The following is a 22,802-nucleotide window of genomic DNA, read 5'->3' as shown; positions in this document are numbered from 1 at the left end:
AAACAAACACTTCCTAATGACGCAGATAAAGTTCAAGCTCACACTTAGTTTATTAACACGTATGGTCCGAAAAAATGAGGCAAATACTTAGAAATTGAGACAAAATAAAAAATAGAGCAAGTAATTTGAAACAGAGATTACACCCCGTGTCTAAAATAACATGTCACTATATCTTTTCTCCTTAATAACTTTGTATTATCCCCTTTCATTGTACGTACTCATAGTACAAAATGACAGTAATGGCTGCATCTTCATCATTGTTCAACAGAAATATGTAGGCCGAAGTACAAGAAACAAAGAGTTAAGAAAGAATCATAAATGAAACTTCATATAAACGCGTTAAGTACTGTTACAACAAAGTGGAAGCAATGAAAAATTGCCTCTTACTAGAAATTTCATCATGAAATTGGAACAGGATTAAACACCTTCTAATTGATACATATGTATAGCACATGGATTCCTATTAACATCTCAATGTGCTAGAACCCTCTCCCTCAATTTATGGGAGTTGATTCAACTTACTAACATAGGCACTCCTTTTTGAGCCCACACAACAATGGAGGAAACATCTAGTTTATGTACAAGCTTTGGACTAATGTGTTTCGCAGAGTTTGTACAGCTTCACTCAAGTCAAAAGCCGAAATGGAGATGGTATGGTAGAACGATAAATTAAGGAAGATCGCCAATTCAAAACTTAAATATGGAAAGAATTGGAGAATCTGATTGCACCTTCTACTCGTGTAAGTTACAACAAGGCACATCAGCTGCAAATTGCCTCGACTGCTAGTTTTTTCATAAAATTTGGACATGGATCTCCTCCAAATAGCGCAGGTTCAACTGTTATAGCACAACCTGCCTGACCAACACATTCCTGTCACAAAAAGAGGAGATACTATTATTAGTTAAGAGAACTGTTTTCATAGGTTTGTTGTTTGTCACAAACCAGCATAACTTGGGGATCGAGAAAAAAAATTGGAATTTAAAGAAAGGTTCCTAATTTTTGAATTCCTGTTAACGTTTTCTTCCTTTTAAAATGTTAGAGATATGAGATATAATCAATATTGGAAAAATATATGTGATATATTTTCCATACTGATGGCTCGATAAAGATGGATAACATTTTTTTAGAAAGTAGCTACTCCAGTGTAACTGTGTAAGCTTACCCTTTCAAAAATATCATAGGACTTGTGGGCATGACAGCTTCCTTGTTTGAAGTTTCCACAAGATCCTTCCGGCGTCCCAAAACTGGCAAACTTAATCGATGAAATCTTCTGCCCAGGAGTACACCATAGGTGGGCCTTTGGCCGCAATGGTTTGTCAATCCTCCCAGAAGATTTCAAATGCCAGTTCACAAGGTTCGGTTGCCACTCATTCATTTCAGAACATATACTGCTCGTTTCTTTCTTCATTAAAGAAATCCAGTTTGGATCTCCACCCATTTCTTCAAATACAACCATCAAATTACCTGCTGGCTTCAGCCAAGACCGAGGAACATGGTACCTGAAAAAAATACTTCCTATGAGTCTAACATAGCATTATAATCAACGAGATTATTTGAATGTTTTAAGAGGTTTACTCACCATCTCTGAGAAGCATCTCCACAGTAGCTTAAGCATTTCTTCTCAGTAAAATAGCCTGCATAGCTACAGTCGCTGCATGAACCTTTTGCTATATAAGCAGGCCAGTAACGCCCAATGTTTTGTCCGTTGATCCATACTTGACCCTTACCCATGCCACCCATATCTAATGCAAGGGGTTCGTTACCAGGTGGAGCATTGAAAGTCGTCTGAGAGCGTAAACAAAATAACATCAGTCATGCAGTATTGTCATTACTGAAGTATTCATGAAAGTCGTCAAAGGTTAGAATACTCACTTTATACCATGTAAGCGGTTGTCTCTGAGCAAGAAATTTGCCCTCAACCCACTCAACATTGTTGGCACCATTGAGGGAATTAAGACTCAAAGATTCGCCTTTCATTCCAATCTGATAGAAGGCCATAGAATTAGAAAAATTAAATAAAAGAAATAACAAAAGGGTAAACTCATACAGCGAGAGGATTAACCTTGTACGACCATTTTTGCCATGTCAAGTCTCTCCTCCCCTCATTCAGACCATTTAAAGAAACAGGGCCGAGAATACCAGTATTGAATCGCTCATAATGTGGGCCTACATTCTGAACACAAAAATAGAAAATGGAGTGTTAATCAACAATATAGAGACTATATCATGGAAAGCATAAATGTGACTGACATATGTACTCTCTGTGCATGTGTAAGACAATTATGACCAATGAGCATAAGCAACAGAGAACACACCGGTAGCCCAACAGCAACGCTTAGTAGTGCAATCTTGTTAATTCCAGGCCTCAAATTCACACCTTCACTAAAGGTTATCTTAGGATTTTCAAGACTTCCATAGGCAGTACCTGCCACAAAACGAAAACAATGAATGTTCAGTAAATTGCCTTAAGAAACATCAACTGTCAACTACAAGTGGATAAGGCTTGCAATTGTATTAGTTTGTTGTATACAGCAGACTGCATATGTATGAATGTATGATTCCCTCTACTCTGCCGAGGTTCCTTAAAAGGATTGGGATAATGCCGTGATAGTATGGTAGGCGTACATTGATATGATGCGGTAACCACTAACACCTTCACAATTTGATTGTCTAAGACATAAAAAATTTCTGAAAAATCCAACTGCCTTGATCTTTACAATGGTAATTTCACATTTTATAAAGGATGACAATAATTTTTGCTTTCCCACATTTTATATATATATATAAAAAAAAATAGAAAAATAAAAATTAAAAAAAAAATCAAAATGAAGAGCAATTAACTGACATCAATAATGACTATTGGTCAAATCATAAAGGAATACAGAGTGATTGAACCCTCAGCATACTTATGATGTTTCTGTCCAGGAAATAAGATTCTATAACCGTATGATATGCTATGGTAATTGACTTTGCATATATAAGATGAAAGAAGTTTCTTACCAGCTAGTTGACCATTGATGTAAACATGCAAAGCATGCCCAGCTGACATCACAGTAAGAATTGGTGACTTTCCACCCTTCAAAAACCCTTCGTTGTGACCAATTTTGACACTATCGGGATAATTCATAGGTAAGAGACATATCCATTAAATGACTGCAGAAATTTCAACAAAAACATAAAGTTTAGATCGCAAATGTACTTACTCAGTCATATACCACAAGTAGTCAGTCATATCTCTAGTGGTATTAACTTGTTCCACCAGCCCTATCATTGTAAAGGCACTGTCATCAGTTGAAGCTGTCTCATCGTTGTATGATTGCCAAGAAAAGTGTTGATAAACCGGAGTGAACTTCATTTGTGCACTCTGGGCTCCAATCTGCAACAAGATAATTTTTTAATGTCGTAGACATGATATGCATATACAAGTAATACATAAGTAAATTCTCTTCTGATACATGAGTAAAGTGAGTAAACGGTAATCTTAATATGATAGCTTTTGAAGAACTTTTTCATCCCCGTCCTTTCAATTTTTGTCTAAGCTAAGTAAAAAGAAACTTTTCTCACCCTTGCAGTGTTGAAGACAGTGTTCTTGCAATCAGGAAGAATGCTTATTGACCAAGGAGGCAAGTTGTAGTGATTATTCCCGTATGCCACCTTTGCATAAGATTTTGCGTTATAATTGGCAAGGAATGCAGCACAAGCTCCAGATTTTGACTTAAATTCATGAGCCTGCATGAATAATCAATGGGGGAAAAATTTAGTACAAAGTGTTAAACTAAAAAGGGATATTATCAAGTGTGAACTGTAAGTGAATAGAAAGTTAACCTCTTGGCTGCTCCCTAACCGGATCACTGTCGGATCACTGGAAACTAAAGCTGGCTCACAAAGTTTTATTGCTCTGTGCAAATCCTTTAAATGATCCCATTTTGGCTGTTGTAATAATCCTAGAAATAGGAAGAAAAGTTACTGTTTAGCAATTACTCTGAACAGCAGGTTTAAAACACCAGAAAAGGCCCATAATTTCAAGTAAAGGCGCTTGTTTGTAAGTGCACCTCATCTTACCCTTTAAAGTATCAAGGATAAAATTGATCACTCATATCATTCTATAGGACAGTCAATAGAACAAGCAAAATCATGTCATTGTCCTATAGAGTTAAATGCTTATATGCATATTCCTATAGAGTCAATAGAACAAGCAAAATCCAATTGTTGACATCCACAACTACCTCGATTACGTAGACATGTATAATGCGTTTGCATCTTATAATTCATATTAATACACATTATTCAAGATTGGAAGGAGATACAATAGACAGAAAAGAACATTAGTAGGACTGTGAGTCACCGTAATTGATTAGCATATACTAGTATTCAATTTGCAAAATGGATTATTTCGGAGCTAGATTGACTCGAGGAAGACTTGTGGTCACAGCACCCTATAGTCTCTACATATACATAGAAAAAGCAATATTACTGATTTACTGGAAATATACTCTTCCATTAATTCAGGCCAAATAGTCTAATTTAAACAGAGCAAAAATTCTGTAAGATGGATAGAAAGGCATACCAAATTCATCTAGAGGAGCATCATAGTCATAGCTCGTCGCAATAAAAGGACCACCAGCAGTTCGGCCAAAGTTTGTACCACCATGATACTGAATAAAAAATATTGAATCATACGCAAAGAAAACAAAAGGATATGAAAGTTTTCAGCTGGTAAACAGCATAATAAATTAGCTCACCATATAATAATTGACAAAAGATCCTCCTTTCTGTATGAATCTAGCAACAGCGAATGCCAAGTCCTCAGCTGGTCTCTTAGGAACTGGACCCCCGAATTCGGTATACCTGAAAGGAAAATGAAAATGTACTTGTCAAATATATGTTATGCAGCTTATTCATTAGCATTTTGAATGTGTTGTAAATATCAGTATTTCACCATCCAGTCCAAGCCTCTGTCCACATTTTAGGTTTGTAAGCCTTGTTTGGAGTGAAGTAATCGCAGTAGAAACCATTGCAAGTGTTAATCTGCAACAAACATGCAGGTTAAGCTATAGAAACACGTATCATATTCAAAAAGTCAAACATACTAGCACTAGATACTGTCATCAACCTAAGCGTGTTATATAATCATGACTAGGGTATATAAAATACGAATTAAAAATGGACGTAGTTTGAAATTTGAAGTATCCGATACTAAGAAAACAAAATTCATATTATTTTACTCACTTTCATATTATCAAGATCAGACAGAGTAATAAACAATATGAGGCAAGGTCCAATTTACAAGAGTCATTGATTTGTTGTCATAATACTCAATGCAGCCAAACAAAATTATATAAACAAGAAGCCTAGTGACAGATAAAATATTGGAATGAACCGAGTTAAGCCCATGTGCAATGCCACATAAATTATAACAGCATTTTCAGGCAGCACAAGGAGACAACTATGACAGTGAAGTAGCAACCACAATATCAGCAGACTTAAGAGGCACCAAAAACGATTAAATTAGGAAGCTCTCTAATTATATGAACAAAACATTCATCCAAAGTTAAAAAAAGTTTCGAAAGTTCTTACAATGGGGTCTGGAGCATCATCTTGCTTACACATGACCCATGGGACTCCAGTAGTTAAACCCAAAGCCATTTTGGCCGCCCAATCAGTGTAAGCTCTTCCAGGAGCACCAAGTTCATTCTCCATTGGTCCATATTCATTTTCAATCTGCCACAAACATTCGATACAAAGAAATTAAGCTCGAATTCGATTCAAACAGTTTTGAGTTCACAAGCATCCTGAATCCAGCAAACTGATAACAGAATGAAAATGAACCAATATGGATACAAATGAATTGTATATACCTGTGACATAATAATTGGACCGCCTTGTGTCTCAAATAATCTTTCAGCTTTCATCATGTTTACAATCTTCTCTGTGAATCTTTGCATCTCAGCCTTAATAACAACAATGTAATAATATCATAATCAAACTTACCAAACCATTAATCAAAATTATAACACAAACATTTCAATTAATTATGATGAGTCTTAGCTAACCTTAAAAGGCCCATTATCTGTTCTGAAATTTATGCCTGGAACATACTTAAGCCAAACAGGAAAACCCCTAAAAAAGAAAAAATCAAATTAAATACCCAAAAACATAGTAGAAGAATATTGAAGGAATAAAATATCTTCCGTAGACAAAATCTTGAACAGTAAAAAAACAGGAAAAGGGTAACAAGAAATTACCCAAAGTTCCACTCAGCACAAACATAGGGTCCAATCCTCAAATGAGCATAAAGACCAGCTTGGTGAATTAACTTGATGAATTTCACCAAGTCATACCTATCTTCAAAGTAGTACTGTAAAACACAGAATTATACTAAATCTTACTGGAACGGACTAAAACGAAAAGTGAGTTGAACTTTAAAGAACAAAGGGGTTAAAATTTGACAGTAATTTTTTTTTTTTTTACCTTTCCTTGTTCAGGTTCATGACCATTCCAGAAAACATAGGTTTGGATTACATCTAATCCACCTTCTTTAGCCTTCTGTATAAGATCTGGCCACATCTGCAAGATTTATAAAAATATAAATAAAATCAAACTAAACTCATTCCAGTTTTTCAGCAAAAATAATTACCCAAAATGCAGAAATCACCAAAATTAGAAACTTTTTAACAAAAAAAAAAAAAAAAAAATAACCAGAAAAATGCAGAAAAATATCTAACCTCAGGAGTACTTCTGGGATAGTGAATAGACCCAGAAATAAGAATTCTTCTTTGTCCATTAATGATGATAGCTTTATGATCATACCCAACACTTGCATTTACAACTGATAACAAATTTGAGACCAAAAAAACCCAGAAAATACAGAGCATTAATTTTAACAATGAGGGATTTTTATTAATGCCCTGCATTTTTATTTAAAAATTAATTAAATTTTTCTTGCTTAAGTTGAGCAAGAGTGACACAAAGTTGTGAACTTTTGGCAATTTCTTTTGTGTTTTTATGGGATCACTTTATTCGATGCTTGTTTAGAGAGAGAAAGTGGTGTATGAAAAAGAGTGAGACACTAGTCTATGAAACACAGCTGTGAATGTTTTTCTCTCTCTGCTTTTTATTTCCTGCCTTTTTTTTTTTTTTTTTTTTTTGGGGGGGGGGAGGGATTTTAAAATAAATTTTTTGATTTGTGAAAAATCAAATTTGTTGTGAGTTTTGATAATTGAGGAAAGTTTGCAGTTTGCAGGTGCTTTTATATACACTCATGGGGTGCAAGACTAGAAAAATGTGAAATTGGGAATTTTTTTTTTTTTTTTTTGGGTCCCAGATTTTGGCCATACTTCTATGCGGAGAATCATCCAATTATAGAATTTATTTAGATTTTCTATTGCTTTTTCGTTATTTTCAACATAAATCATTTTTTATGATTTTGAAAAAATAATAGCGGTAAATAAAATAGGTGGGAAAATTCATAGTCTTTGTGAGTATTAAGTAGTTTATTATAACTCATATGAAATATTAATATTATTATCCGCAGGTGGTTTTCAAAAAAAAATAAAAAATAAAAAAAACTCATACGAAATATTATTAGATTTGTTAAGATTGCTCTAATTTTCTTTCAAAGAATTTACAAAATCATACGAGAAAATCTTTTCTCATTTGCTCCATTAGAAAACAACTACTACTAAGCTTGATAAGAGTTGCCAACCACCAAAAATATATTGAGCTAGTTAGGACACTACTATAAAACGAAGTTGAAGTAAGGCCAAAACTAGCAACAACCGAACTTTTGATACGCAAGTGATAAAGGAGACCCTAAGAAATATTCGTTGTATTGTACAAAATCAATGATCATGAACTTAAATGTGAACCTTAACAATGCAATTCCTACTAATTAGTTGAATAGGGTACCCTTTAATCTGTTAGGTAATTAGATGTGAGTAGAAGGTGCATTATTGATGATGATGATGACGATGAGAAGGTTGCCAATGCGTTGAGTGAGGCACGTAACACTTTTTTTGTTTGTTAGTAAATCATTTGGATTTGTTTTGGTTGATTAATTAGGTAATAATCGTCATTGTCAAGGATTTTGGCCATCACTAATCTTTGTTTGTTATAAGTCTCCATGATTTACATGAACTTGGACAATACAAGTGTAAAGTATACTACTTATTACCTTATTTTATGTATTTTTTAATTTTTTTATCTTTTCATTTTATAATTATCTTTTTCTTATATATATATTTTTTCCAATTACCCCTTTCAATTTTTTACATAGGTAGTATTATAATACAAGTATGATATAAAACAACTTTGAGATTAACGCTTTTTATTAGATTATAACAAAGTTAGATTATGGCGATCCGATCATCAAATAAATATAAAAGATCAATCTTACAATTTTCATTATGTCGGAATTAATTAGGTACATACTTGAGGACCAAAATCACCAATATGCATATATTCTAGAAAAGTGGGCGAAAATCCACTAAACAAAGTAGAATAATATCATGAATTCGATCATCACTAAATCCCCAGAATTAAAAATGTTTGTACGCTACCACTTCCATACTTTATTTTGATCTTTTTTGTTATAGCGAATGAGAATCTGCCTCCTTATCAAATACTAAACGTTATTAACATTATATTATGGGGAGTTAATAAGTTACGGTGGTGCCACTTTTTGACATACAAGTTTTATTTTGGACGGTCCAATGCCCTAAAGTTGTTCCCATTGTTGGTCAACATACGAGTGGACGACAGTACCGTGGCTCAATTACTGGGATCATTAGTTTTCATGTTTTAAATCTTTAATTAATTAGTACTAAGTACTCCAATTAATACTCCTTACATGGTACACTACTACATTATAGTACAATATCACGTAAATGTTGTTTAGATAAGATTTAAACAACAATCTCAATTTTTAACACTGCATGTCTTACCACTAACTTATGTCATATATTTTATGTTCTTTTTTTAAAACGAACTATCAATATGTAAAGAATGGCAACATGACAAATTAAATTACAAGTAATTGAAAATTGAATTATGAACTAACGTATAAATGCAACTTCTATTTAATAACTCGGGGCATAATTCGAACCCAAACTGCATACGGAGTACTATGTTGTGATCAGAAGCTCGAAAATATACAGGATACTGTATATAAAATGACATCCAAATATAACACACCAAGTATATGATGAATTGATGATGACTATAACATTATCATAATTGTAAAAGATGTATTCCTACTAATTTCCATCTTTACATAATTTGCAAGTATCAATATCATCTCCAGTTGTCATGCAATAAAGTTATAAGCAAAACTGACGAGGTAATAAAATCAAAGCCTTTTCAATGTATAAATTAATTAAACTTATTGATTATGATCTTATCTATACACAGTATCTATGTTTGATTAACTGTAGCTATCATGCAAGTACCTTGGCTACAGGCTACTATTAATTAGCAACTACCACTGTGTGACTTATGGTTATCGGTATCAATCAGTATATATACAATACAAATATACTACGACGGAGTATTCTACTTTATCCCCACAAATTAACTGATGATGAAGTACTCAATCTTTCATTTACTCTCAATTCCAAATCTTGTTATATATGGATCGGAGGGATATAATAATTCCTATAAACAGAGTTAAAAAGACCTTTCTTTAAGTTGATATGAAAATTCAACATTTGCCGACACTTCCAAAATATCAATCTTGTTTTTATCCTAAAAAATGAGGCTCACCATATGGACCAATATATGTATTTGGAAATTTAAACATGATTACACTAATAATTTTTATATTCCTTAATCTTCTTCTTAAGATTGATCTAAGTTAGGTTGGAAATATTGGTGTGATATAACTCAATTAGGCAGTCCTCACATAATTATAATAATGAAATACAGTAATAAATAATTATGGTAGTGCAGCCAGTAATATGTGATAATGTGTATATCCAGAATTGTTGCCTAAGGTGATTCCACATTATCCAAGTTTTAGTCACAAAATTTTGTTCCACTTTCTTGACCTCATCAATTATAGTATCAATAAAAAAAAAGAGCAAAAATAAACAAACAAATTCTTACAAAGTTGTAATTTCAAAAGAAAACTTAAATCAGTTTTGCCATACTTATCTTATCAATATAAAAATAAATAAATAAATAAAGTTTGTCATACTTATCCATTAATTTATTATCTCTCTAGTCCATAACCATTCTATACATTACTTTGCTCAATTAAAATTTTCAATTTCATGTTTCAAAAAAAAGAAAAAAAAATTAATTTCTTAACTTGGAGTGTTAACACTTACTTTTTTATGGATATTAAATTGTTAGATTTGTTTTGAATAAAAATTTGTAATACACAATACTTATTTAAAATCAAAGAAAGTACATGCATAATATTTTTATTTTGTATGAATAGTAAGTACATAATATTACATCTATACTAAATGGAAAGTTCTATCAATTGAAAATGCTCATAACACAATGTTGGTAAAGTTGTAGATAAGTGATAAGTCCAACATCTATTGTAGTGTTCAACATTAAAAAAAAAAAAAAAAAAAAAAAAAAGAAGATTTTGAGTGTATTTGATTGGATGATTAAAATATAAATAAAGTGTTGATAAATTTTACATCTACATGGAGGAAGGTCGTTGCCCACAAATATCAGTAAGTAACGAACCCAATTGCCCACAAAAATCAATAAGCCATTTTCATCACCATGTTTTCCTTCATATATCTATCTCCTCCATTACAATTACTTGACAACCACCATTTCTACAACAACATTTCCGATATAACCTTTGATAAACAAATCAAGTTTATCATAATGATAAACTTGAATTTGCTCATAAACTCTATAGTCTATCCAAACAAAAACATAGCTACCTTGCAACATGTCCTACATGGAACTTCATTTATTTAATTTATATAAGTACTAATTTGGAGGTGGGGAAATAATTGTTAAAAATATCAAAGACCTCCTACATTATTGGACAGACAATATTGTCCCACATCTTCAAGGGTAGTCTTAGGTTGCATGCCTATCCAAAATTCCTTAGTTGGATCCACAAATTCATATACAAAGGATTGAACTAGCTTCTCAATTCAAATAATGATAATTTGCCTTATCCCAACACAAACTATTGTATGCCTCATATTTTGAATGTTAAGAATGTTTTTCTATTGAATATTTGCATGACCAATGCCACAGTCATGTTCTTCTAAAAAATAATTGATAATATATTAAAGCGATACCCTTTTTTTTTCCCTTCAAAAGAACTATTATCCCGCGCCTATTTCCTTCTTCTGGTTTTTTTTTTTTTTTTTTTTTTTTTTTTTTTTTTTTTTGTTGCCATTTGGTTGGTTGGTTTGATATCCAAGTTTATCCAATCAAAGTTGTTACACTAATAATTTCAATTATTGTAGTATTTTGCTTCTTGTGGATTTTTTTTTATTAATTTTTTATTTTTTTATCACCTCTCTATTTTTTATAATATCGATCATTTTTTACATAGTTGTACTAAGTTAACATCTCGGGCATCACACGGATACTACCTAGTGAATATATATACGAGTTTCGATTTCAAATCACGAACATACTGACACACTTTTACAAGTGATGTTACTTAACATTCCATTCACACTGTCAATTTTTCAAAATATGGGCAATAGTAGATCAAATCCATTTTATATAATATTAAAATCTATAATTAATACTAAAGTAGCAACTGCTGATGTCATCTTTTTCCAAAACTGTACACATGGCGCTATCTCATGAAAAATCTTCCCACTCAAATGTTAAGCTCATCTATCTATATACCTAAACTATGTTAGAGTTTTTTTGGGGTCTATTTTTTTCAATTAGATTTTTGCAGAATTATAAATGTGTTTAGAAACTTAATACTTTAATTATTTATTATTATGATGGACTTTTAGATCACATCTTTCATGAGACTTTTATACTTAATTTCGATTACCATTATTAAAAACCGAGCATGGCTCGGGTATAATCTAATTCTCCAATATATTGTTGAGTTGTTGACATGGCAGTAAAATTGCTAATACTCATGAACTTTAGCTGATGAGGACAACACATCAGCTGCCAATCAAATCCATTTTCATGTCATCAAATAATAAAAATATTTAATAAGAAGTACAAATTACTCCGTATTAAATTATTAAGGATAATCTTGTTTCTAATCTCAAAGTCCTATGCTCCTATCCATTAGAAGGGCCCAATTCATTTTCAGAATATTAATATCCTATGATTATTATTTTTTTTTTCTCTCTCTCAGGATTTTTTTTTTTTTTTTATTTGAATAATCTCTCTCAGGAATATTATCCTTGATTATCTAAATTATTGATCGGAAAGGTTTCAAAAAAAAAAAAATTTATTGATTGGAAAAATAGATATTGAAATTTCTCCAACTCCTTTACTAAATAATCAGGCTGGGCCTAATAGGATAAGAAGCATAATGCCATTTCTAATATTCTACTTAATTACTGTATATTGTTTTTGACAAGAATATGCAAAATATTTTGTTGGTATCAACATAATTTTATATTGGCATAAGATGCTATCATGGAAATACTAACAAGTAACAAGAATTATTAGAATCCTCTAAGACGGGAGTTATTAGAGCTCAAGAAATTCTCGTAGAGATGTAGTCCATGTAGATAGAACCAATCTATTTCATACTTTCGAATGATAGAGAAGAACAAATCATTACGCGAGCAATCATATATGATCAATTTTAGGCTTTTGGCTACAGTTTTCAATCATTATATCATGTGAAGTAAAATTTTTATATATTAATTCTATTGATATATTCTTCGTATATATATAAAGCCAAACAAGAATCGTCTACTATAGTTTTCTGTTATTAAATCAGTAGATCATGATATAACTTGATCTCGAGAATGAATACATATACTACTTCCAGCAAACTATACGCCTATACACTTCTCTGCAAACTTCCAACAATTATAATTTGATTACATTAAGATCGTGTATTAAACCAGTCCCTAATCTAATTGAATGCTGTTGATGTCTCCACACCATCAAGACCATTTTCTATTAACACTCTACCAATGCTTCCTTTGTATTAACACTGCTCGGCACTGTTTCTGATCGGCTTAGTAGAGGCTTCTTCTCTCTTGGTCTCTTTTGCTTCAAGCTTGACAACTCCACTGTCACAAGTGTTGAGCCAGTATTTAGACAGATAAAACATCAGGCTAAATGACTATCACCTTAGCTTCCTAATACTCAATAAGATAAACATAAACAGGTTTCCACCCCCCCCCCCCCCCTTTGAATCCCCCACTTCCAGTTTAGTTTTACTTTCAGCCGGTATTTAGACAGGAAAAAAAAATAAAAAATCAAGCATTTTAGCGTAGTTAAGTATTACAGCTTAACATGTTAGGCAGAAGGCTCTAAAAGTGATGTGTAATGAAATGCTACTACTTTAGTGATGGTAAAAGCTCAGTAACATTTGTCAAAGCATGATGTTACAGCAATGGATGTTCTTGAAGAGACAAGTCAATTAAAATGCAATTTTACTGAGAGCTTTCAACCTTTTAACTTACCAGTTACACTCTCGAGAATTGATTGGTTGGAAAAACCGACTGAGAATCCCATCCTTGACATCATATCCTCCAAGCGTAATGGATTGGTAAGGTAAAGGTAACCGATCTACAAGAGAACAACCAATTGGTTAAGTGAACAAAACTAGTAATGTAAACCATGTCAAGCAATGCCCTCAACTTTTGGGTATGGATACTTGACACATCATTTTGTATCAAGAACATGGATTTTGCTTATTACTTAGCCGAGTCTAATACTCACAAATACCTACGAGTAAAACAGGTGGCAGGGAATTTAACAGTGGATTCTCTACATGAAATGTCCATTTTTAATTCACAATACCAGAACTACTACCAGGCATAGATCCTACTTAGTGCAACCAGAAGAGTCTGTCAAACCAAATGTAAACAAAATCATCATTAACTAGTCAAGACAAATTTGTTCTAAGAAATTCCTTTAGAACCCCCAAATTTATTCTAAGAAATTCCTTTATGAACCCCCAAATTTATTTTAAGATAATGGTTTATGAGCTGCAAGCATGCCTTTCGCATTTGAATATTTTGTTTTTTCATGAAAACAAATCCATTATCTTCGAGATGATAACAAACAATTAGTTAATAACTACTGTTAGAAGTAAATTTGGGAAAAGTTAGGCTGGTCAATCAAGAAACACACACAAAAGCACCCCTTATAAAAAAGGGCTAGTCCCTGTGGCACAGTAAACCAAATTTGTTTAACAAATACTCCGTATATGTGGGTATGGACAAATTTCAACCTAATAATACTCCCTCTCTGTCCCCATTTTTTTGCCACATTATAAATAAATGGGTCAAACTTCAAAAAACTTTGACCATAAATTCTCATTAATCAACATGAGATAATATAGTCATGTGGGGTCTTGTTAGATTCGTCTAAATGTCTCATTGTATATTTTATTAATATCAAGTTTTTATAATTTTTACACGTATAGAAATCAAGTTATATACATTTTAAAACGCGTCTTGGAGACCGTGAAAAGTCAAATGGGGCAAAAAAATAGGGACAGAGGGAGTAAATTAACAGTACTGGTGCATAATGCAACAACATGTCTTTTTCAATCTTTTAATATTAACTTCAGTATAACAGAATAAACAGGTATACAATCAGCTAACCATATGACCGGGCTCCTGACAGGGACTTGACACCTCAACGAATCAATCTATCTGCTGACTAGAGCATGCATAACTAATGCGCAGGTCTACTTCATCTTAGAACATATACAAATATTTCCACCCTTGACCCTTCTATGAATTCTTGGTTTTGCTCCATGTGATATGGCAAGAAGTAACAAAGTTTAAATCCACATGTGAAAAGACAATTTTTCCCGCTGATATGTAAACAGAACTGAGAGCAGGGATATGACGCGAAGCAAAAAAGTTAAAATACTCATGAGAAGAATATTTATTCCGTGCTGTGATATCTGGACAGTATAATGTACAGTAACTGACCAGTGTTTCCAAAGATGAAGCTCTGCTATAAACTGCTACACCAGCACGTTTTGTAGTTCGGGTTTTAGATGGAGTAATGTTCCTTCCCCACCGTAGAACATCCCTATCAATTCCAAAGAGTCAAATGCAATATTAGAACATGAAGGAACTGGAGATCAAAGTAATACTTAATGGTGCTTCAAGAATCAAGAGACAAGCAGTATATTCATCTGTGAGTAGTGACAGTTATATCAAGCAATTAATAAATAAGATGTTAAGATCAGTGTGAAAATCATATAATCTATGGAGGAGTTGGCCACATAACAGATCCAGACAGCATGGAAAGAGAGAGTTTGAGTCCACATAAGACTCTTGGCCCTCATCACCTCTTTGGCTTACAAGGATTTTATACTCAAGGAGTGAAGCCAGCTCGAGTCATGACATTTCAGTGAACCAACATGCAATGCAGATTGCCATTTCTATTACATCTAGTACAGATGGAAAGTCAATGAATAAGAAGGTACCTTTCTTCTTCTGACAAATAATCTGCATTACTAAGTTTCTGAAGTAGGGCATCCTGAAAAGGTGCAAACAATCATACCAAACATTAGATCTAGACAAAAAGAGCTACAATATATTTTACATCTAAAATATAAGTCCTAAAGTACAACAAAGTTAGGATGGTAAGCTCAATTCCATAATAACCAGTCACATTTAGAAATATAATCACACTGATCTAATACATATTTAGTCCTAGGCTCAAAGGTGTCCAAATAGAATTAAACACCCCTGTCCTCGTTACTACGCTTATCAAGAGACAACTTAAGAAAATGGAAGAAGTTCTAATGGCATTTCGCAGATGACTTAAATAGAAAGAAAATGCTGCAGAGGTAACGGTTGGGATTTGACCTTTTCCTAAAAACCCATCTCATATACAGAGTATTTCATAATTTCATCAACTAAATTATATGACACACCAATATCATGATCGAGATTTTTTTTTTTTTTTTTTTTTTTTTTTTTTGAAATAGACAATTGAAAATAAGAACTCGAACAAGTTCGTAAAGGATAAGATAATTCACTTTTACTATATAGAAGACACTCAGAGAGACTGATAGAAGCAACATTTTTATTATCTAGATGAGCCAAACACCCACAAATTTAAGATTCTGTTTCAAAATGCAACAATAACAGACCTGTGCCTCACAGCGTACTACTTCCATCACACTATCATTGTAGTCCTCAATATTCAGTGTAGGTGTTAAGAAATGCCTCCGCGCATACAACTGCATATCTCAAATAAATAAATAGTGAGCGAAGAAGTTAATGGTAATTTGACAGAAGTAATCATTTATCTTCGTACCCTAGCAATGGTAGAATAATAAGACCAAGCAATTTGAAGCTAATGCAAACAGTTTTGAAAGCCAATAATCCTCATATGGGATAGGCAATGTTGTTTGTGTGCATTATACAATCAAGTAGAACTGTAGGAGTGAAGCCCGAAGAAGTAAGGACTAACTTAAATTCACAGACCTCTCCAAAGCCTGATCTAATAGACCCAACTCTCAAGCATTCACCAAATTATTACCCCCCCCCCCCCACAACACCCCTCACACATCTCCATAAAACAGAACCTCCATCTATTTATGAGGAACTCCACGATTGCAGGATTGCCTTTGCCTCCAGATCAGAAGGATTAATGATTTAATGATACTTCCCTTCGTCTCACTTCATTTGCCAAATGGCATACAAAGTGACTTAAGGGATTAATAAAAAGCTAATGCACGACAGATAAAATGATACGAACTTCCTGCCATACTTACCACACAACAATGTTCATCTAAAAGAAGCAATCGGTTATTCTATACTCTTTAGTGATATACAAAACCCCATAATGTTCCAAGCAATCATAGCACACTGAGTATTACATTTTAATAATATCAGCTGCACTGCACAAACCCTCTATTATCTGTATGCTATGCACCCTTATATACCAACAATTAAAAAACATTAATATTTATGGAATGCAATGTGCTCACATGGATTTATTAACATACACAACAATAGGTAAAGCTTAATCATGCTCAACTTCATTCGTAAAATATTATAAAGTAAAAGGCATACCTCATATATACAGTCTCCAATAAACGCCAAGGAAGCCGCATTGTGTGAAGACCGAGGTTTCTCCACCTTTGGCGGGCTTGGCAACCATCTCTCATAACCCAAGTATGCCTGCCCCTCCAAGTTAACTGTTTATAAGACAATCATAAACCATAAAATTCAATCTAAAGGATAAACTTTACCAAACACTACCTCCCCACAAAATTCAACATCCATTTGAAGAGCAGCATACTTTCATCATCAAAATCTTCGAATATCTTAGAACATTCACCAAAATAACTAAAGAAATGACATAAAAAATCCTTACGTGTACTTCATTGTATGAGCAAGTATGAAATTCATACTATGTCCGTGAATCTTTTCAAAACCATCGAAAAGCATAGCCGAGAATATAACTAGTTTTCACTTGTTTGATTGATGAATGTGGTGAACTAGTGAGTTAGTCCTTTACACAATTCTCCATCATTTAGATTGTAACATAGGAAATTAGAGTATATATGAAGTGTCACACATTTCCTTGCCTTAGTTTTTTTCCATCATTTTCAACCCTAAACTAAAATTATACTTAAACATTCATAAGAAATTTCCAAATTTCTCCCTGGCCAATCAAAAGGAAAGTATATACTTATGTTTAGCAACAAATTTAACCCAGAAACTCACAAAAACAACATACCATTATTATCACCGTCACTTTTATTTCTAGAACATACACCAAAATTATCCACACCCAGATGAAAAACACACTCGAATATCATATAAAACCAATCATTATCACATTAAGCAATAGATTTACAGAGTACCCTTCTCCAATCAACAACTTAAACTTCCATTAACATTAAAATTCTTAATTCATACATCAAATTTACCATCACCCAGATGAAATTTACACATTTTAACTAAAAATTAAATCAAGAAAAGGTAAAATGCAAAAAAAAAAGAGTCTTTAATACCATTTTGAGGGGTTTTAGGGTCGAGCTTAAGAAGATTATCAACATCAAACTTTAAACGGGAACTCCGCTTGTTTTGAGAGGTTGAAGATGAAGTTAAGGAGAGAGAATTGGACTTGGATTTCCTGAATTTGCGAGGACAATCTTTGTTGTAAGGTAATCTTTGTTGAGTGTCCCATGATGCTCGCACCAGGAGCATTCTTGAGCTTGCTAACGCCATTTTTGTTGGAATTTTCAAGATTTTATTTTTATCAACAAAATTTTAAGCTTTTCACTTATTGGAACCTTTTTTTTTTTTTTTTTTTTTTTTTTTTTTTTTTTTTTTTTTGGTCCGATAATTTTTGGAACCCTTTGTCCCCCCGTAAATTATCGGGCCAAACAACTATTTCCTTGGTTCTCTATTCAAAATTTCAAACACAAAAAAAAAAAAAAAAAAAAAAAAAAACTACGAGTATTTCCTTGGTACTTATTCCTTTTGTTACAAAACACGGAATAATTAGACTAGATACACATATCAACGTTGATATTCAATCATTGATTTATGAAAATATGTTGTTAACATTAATTTAATAGCATATTATATGATAACACCTTTGAATTTTTTATATATTGTATATATATATATTGTTAAAGTTAATAGAAAAATAGTGTAAAAAGTCAAAATGTGTCAATTATTCTGAAATGAATAGAGTAATACATCCTCTGTTTCTTTTACTTGCAACACACTTTTTAGGCACGCAATTTTAGGAGATGGTTAATGTAGGTAAACGAGCGATTTTATCAAGGATTAAAGTATAGTTAGCTATAATGTGTAAAAATTATTTTGAATTATTTATCTGTTTACATTATGTAATCTCGACCTCAAAGCGCGTGCCACATGGTTGTGTTGCTAGTAAATAGAAACAGAGAAAGTAATTTACACCATTTACTTTATCTTTAAGTGAGTAGTTTGAAAACATGTCCCAATGAACTATCAAAATCTCAATAACTTTTTTTTTATAATTCAATGAGGATTTATGGTTAAAGTTAATAAATTGTGACTTCATAAAAGAAAATAAGGCAAAAAAATTAGAGACGAAAGGAGTAAAATTGATATAATTAATAACAATTAGAGATGGAGGGAGTATAAAAGATAAGTTGATGATGGTTTAAAAAAATGGGTAGCTTCATTAAATGTGTTGGGTAAGTGACATTCAAAAAAGAAAGGACTTTCTGGCACAAGAGTAATGACAAATGTCAGTGTTACTTGCATTGCCTCACTTTATTAATGACATGAACCAAATTTATCAAACTTCCTACTGAAATATCCTCAACACCTACAAAGAAGAGGAGCTTCAAAAGCCATTCTTCTTTTAGGAGAATAAGTTTATTTTACTAGTCATAAACACAACTTTTTATTAGTTTGCTAAGATCAAAACACCTTATAATTATATAAACCATAATATTTAATTAAGGTGGAAAACTTTTATACTATATGATCTAAGATAATCATAATAATGCCTGCAATTTCAGGTTTTTTGTCAAGCTTTCCATTAATGGTGCCTCCATCAAAGTTAATGAGAGGAAGATCAGTCGATAATAACAATGCCATAAACCTTTACAATTTTGGTACAAGTTTACCTTCCCATGTTACAAGATTGCAAGTTAAGGTTGATAACTTTCAAGACCCTTTGAAGATCAACAATTTTGGCAAGGTATGTATGTACTTCTATTTTATGCTAAGCTAAGCTTTAAGTGGATTAGCAAGGTAGAGTAATCTTTTTTAATTTATTTTTTTAATATATTCTATTATATGCGTTTATTGTGACGTGAGGCTAATCGTGTTGCTGATTGGATTGTTAATGTTAGTCACGTATGTTCTACCTCTTTTATGGGGTTATTTATAGATTGTTTTATTTTTTGTAGACGGTGAATCATGAATTGGAAAAAAGGAGGTTTACACAAGATGGTTACGTCGTGGGTCAAAATTTTTTGGTTAGATTGTATGAGCTTGATATCCATGAAAAGGCTTCTTTAGAGGCTTTGCTAAATTATACACAGGTTTGTTATTTTTACTTTTCTAAGTTTCTTAGTTTTTCAAAGTTGGCTATAATCAAATCATCATATAAATACCCATCATAAACATAGTACTACAGTGTTAGAAATTGTGTTTAATATAAACTCATCGCCCCATACTATTTTAGAATGTTCGGGAAGGAAAAAAAAAATAATTATGTCAGTCACTGTTCGAGATGATTGTTTGAATCCATTTTCAGCAAACTATATGGTCATATGGATGATTCATTGTTCTAATAAAAAGAATGATGAAATTGCAGGAAACTGGTTTAAACCTATTTCAAAGTTCGGGATTAAGAGTAGAAGGGTTTGGTGTGTCAAAGGAGATGACTAGTAGAAATCTAATTTGGGTGATTGGAAGAATGCAAGTTGAAGTTGATTCTTACCCTTCATGGTATGTCTTTATTACGTTAAAATAATACTCTTAACTAAAAATCTACTCCGATGGGTCTCTATCTATTGTCTCTACTTTGACTTCTGCAAATTGCTAATAGCTACGACAAATAGTGACGAAAGGAGTATGCGTTATTTTAATTAATCGATGATTTTAACCCATGTAAATTTCTTATGCGTGCTATGAACCTATGTTAACATCATTTTTTTTTTTTTTTTGGCTATGATTACATCATATTAAAATGGGGTCTTCAAATTAATACAATAATACTACATGTGTACTTGAGAGACTTGTTACCATAAATTCTAACTACCAGGAGAAGTTGTTCTTGTTTTTCTTGCATAAATTTCAATGGTTTTAGTATACTATTTACGCTCCACCTACCAATTTAATGGAAAGTGTTAGATCGTACCAAGTATTCAATACACATGTCATTGATTGTCTTCATCAACAAATTGAAGCAGGAAATTTGCATCACTCATCGAGTCACCACACTAATATAGTAAATTCATTGAACTCTATTATGTATTCGGGTACACCTAGTGTTAGGTGTGCATATAAGAACTTTCATGATTCAGAGATCATTGAAAGAAAAATAAATAACATAATATGAATCCTATGGTTGAAACTTTAAACATTAGAATAGGGTGAGTTTTTTTTTTTTTTTGAAACAGTGTAGTTTTTAATTGATGTTTCTAATTTTAGGATGCTTCATTTTACATCGGTAAAATTAACAAATTTTCCAAAATGATAAGTTATGTTTATTTACATACGTACAAATGATGTGGTGATCTTGGACCATGTTGTAATTACTTCGAAGTTAATATTGATTGGACCCATTTACAGGGGAGACATTGTTCAAGTAGAGACTTGGTGTTCAGGCTTGACAAAACATTGTCTCACTTGTAGCTCAAGACTAACAGATGCAAATACAGGAACCAAGATCATGCGAGTTGACAGGTTATTTCCAAACTTTAATTAAGTCGAAAGTTTGATAAACTAATAAATTAATTAGAATGACAACAATGACAAGTTCCTAACATTAAGTCATTAACTAAGCTCTCAATCTTGATGAATATGCAAATGAAACATAGTGAATTTGTGATGATTAATGAGAAAACGAGGCGGCTTTCAAGAATTCCAGAGGAGATCAAAGCAAGTGGAGATCCTTATGTAAAAGATTATCTTGATCCCCCTTTAAATGTTGATGATAAACTCAGGAAATTACGAAAACTTGATGAAGATAAGGCGGATTATATTCTAAGAGGAATTAAGGTGCACTCTTTAATTTCATATCCTCCTTATTTATTAAGACAAGTCTTTTTATATACAAGTATATTTTTTATTAATCTTATTTTAACAAATTGCAGCCTTTATGGTTCGACTTGGATCCAAATCAGCATGTGAATAATGTGAAGTACATAAGCTGGATTCTAGAGGTAAATGCAATATTGATCATGAGCATCACTCTCATTTCTATTTTAGATTTGTTTTTGTACGTGCTTTTATGTACCCATCTTTTACAAGAATATGTACCTAATAGCCAGCCGGTTACATAATGATGCAGGGAACCCCAGAAGCAGTGAGGGAGAATTATGAACTCAGCGCGTTTACTTTGGAGTATAGGAGGGAATGTGGGAGAAATAGTGTGCTACAATCTCTTTCAGGTGCATCCAATGAAATTCCTAATGAATATTATCATTTACTTCGTCTGGAAAATGGGAATGAAGTTGCAAGAGCTAGAACCTTATGGAGGAAGTCCAGTAAGATAATTAGTAGAGCGTAACTGGATGAATTAAATTAATCGCGTTTTTTGTTTTGGGAGTGAAAATTAAAAGGGGGTTGGGGATGCAGTCACATGTTCATAACGAATTCCTTAAAACAACCATTATGAGTTGATGAATCATGTGACATTAGGGATGGTTTATTTTAGGACCACTAGAACCACCCCTACCTAAATTAGTTTCATATGTACCTATGTACTTCGTCGCTTTTATTAGTTTCAGATTAAGACCAATGTTAGCACTGGCTTCTGAGTTGCGACTCGTGAATGCTTAACTATGTTACTAGGTTGGATGCCTCATTTCACATCAGATATTTATGTCAGATCCTTGACACTATATATGATGTTGACGCTATGATTTTGATAAGGTTACAAACACTAGACTCAGATAATGATCCTGGCCTGGTTAATGTTCTTTTCATTATACTTTCAT

General features: G+C 32.6%; 3 protein-coding genes across 3 annotated transcripts; 1 reads left to right on the top strand and 2 right to left on the bottom strand.

The window, feature by feature from the left end:
- Positions 1-301: 301 nt before the first annotated feature.
- Positions 302-7,159, bottom strand: LOC110719842 (beta-galactosidase 1-like). The gene is made up of 19 exons (XM_021898825.1): positions 6,727-7,159; positions 6,473-6,568; positions 6,247-6,359; positions 6,055-6,121; positions 5,860-5,952; positions 5,579-5,722; positions 4,941-5,029; positions 4,744-4,849; positions 4,569-4,656; positions 3,827-3,945; positions 3,566-3,730; positions 3,205-3,377; positions 3,002-3,111; positions 2,317-2,426; positions 2,064-2,174; positions 1,874-1,984; positions 1,581-1,786; positions 1,164-1,500; positions 302-871 (listed from the first exon to the last, which is right to left on the bottom strand). The coding sequence occupies exons 1-19, from the start codon at positions 6,913-6,915 to the stop codon at positions 761-763; spliced, it is 2,538 nt and encodes an 845-aa protein (XP_021754517.1). The 5' UTR covers positions 6,916-7,159; the 3' UTR covers positions 302-760.
- Positions 7,160-12,857: 5,698 nt separating this feature from the next.
- LOC110719841 lies at positions 12,858-18,554 on the bottom strand. The gene is made up of 7 exons (XM_021898824.1): positions 18,141-18,554; positions 17,194-17,318; positions 16,266-16,355; positions 15,594-15,646; positions 15,091-15,193; positions 13,606-13,711; positions 12,858-13,209 (listed from the first exon to the last, which is right to left on the bottom strand). The coding sequence occupies exons 1-7, from the start codon at positions 18,355-18,357 to the stop codon at positions 13,097-13,099; spliced, it is 807 nt and encodes a 268-aa protein (XP_021754516.1). The 5' UTR covers positions 18,358-18,554; the 3' UTR covers positions 12,858-13,096.
- An 847-nt stretch (positions 18,555-19,401) lies between these two features.
- LOC110719839 (palmitoyl-acyl carrier protein thioesterase, chloroplastic-like) lies at positions 19,402-22,741 on the top strand. Its single transcript, XM_021898823.1, has 7 exons — positions 19,402-19,831; positions 20,043-20,177; positions 20,453-20,586; positions 21,433-21,546; positions 21,681-21,861; positions 21,957-22,025; positions 22,154-22,741. Exons 1-7 carry the CDS (start codon positions 19,634-19,636, stop codon positions 22,370-22,372), a joined length of 1,050 nt encoding a protein of 349 aa, XP_021754515.1. The 5' UTR covers positions 19,402-19,633; the 3' UTR covers positions 22,373-22,741.
- The last annotated feature ends 61 nt before the right edge of the window (positions 22,742-22,802 follow it).

This window comes from Chenopodium quinoa, unplaced genomic scaffold (assembly GCF_001683475.1).
Source record: "Chenopodium quinoa cultivar QQ74 unplaced genomic scaffold, ASM168347v1, whole genome shotgun sequence".
NCBI lineage: Eukaryota > Viridiplantae > Streptophyta > Magnoliopsida > Caryophyllales > Amaranthaceae > Chenopodium > Chenopodium quinoa.
This window is presented reverse-complemented; position numbering and strand designations above follow the sequence as displayed.

What these genes read in the sequence shown, in the direction of transcription:
- LOC110719842 (XM_021898825.1), bottom strand. Translation starts at nt 6,915, where the DNA reads ATGCAGGGCATTAATAAAAATCCCTCATTGTTAAAATTAATGCTCTGT. An exon ending in TGTGCTGAGTGGAACTTTGG is followed by an intron (nt 6,122 to 6,246) that starts GTAATTTCTTGT and finishes TTTCTTTTTTAG; the next exon opens with GGGTTTTCCTGTTTGGCTTA. An exon ending in CCTATGATATTTTTGAAAGG is followed by an intron (nt 872 to 1,163) that starts GTAAGCTTACAC and finishes TTTTTGTGACAG; the next exon opens with GAATGTGTTGGTCAGGCAGG.
- LOC110719841 (XM_021898824.1), bottom strand. Translation starts at nt 18,357, where the DNA reads ATGGCGTTAGCAAGCTCAAGAATGCTCCTGGTGCGAGCATCATGGGAC. An exon ending in TATTTGTCAGAAGAAGAAAG is followed by an intron (nt 15,194 to 15,593) that starts GTACCTTCTTAT and finishes TGGAATTGATAG; the next exon opens with GGATGTTCTACGGTGGGGAA. An exon ending in CTTCATCTTTGGAAACACTG is followed by an intron (nt 13,712 to 15,090) that starts GTCAGTTACTGT and finishes GTTCTCTTGTAG; the next exon opens with ATCGGTTACCTTTACCTTAC.
- LOC110719839 (XM_021898823.1), top strand. Translation starts at nt 19,634, where the DNA reads ATGCCTGCAATTTCAGGTTTTTTGTCAAGCTTTCCATTAATGGTGCCT. An exon ending in CTTTGCTAAATTATACACAG is followed by an intron (nt 20,178 to 20,452) that starts GTTTGTTATTTT and finishes ATGAAATTGCAG; the next exon opens with GAAACTGGTTTAAACCTATT. An exon ending in GTTGATTCTTACCCTTCATG is followed by an intron (nt 20,587 to 21,432) that starts GTATGTCTTTAT and finishes ACCCATTTACAG; the next exon opens with GGGAGACATTGTTCAAGTAG.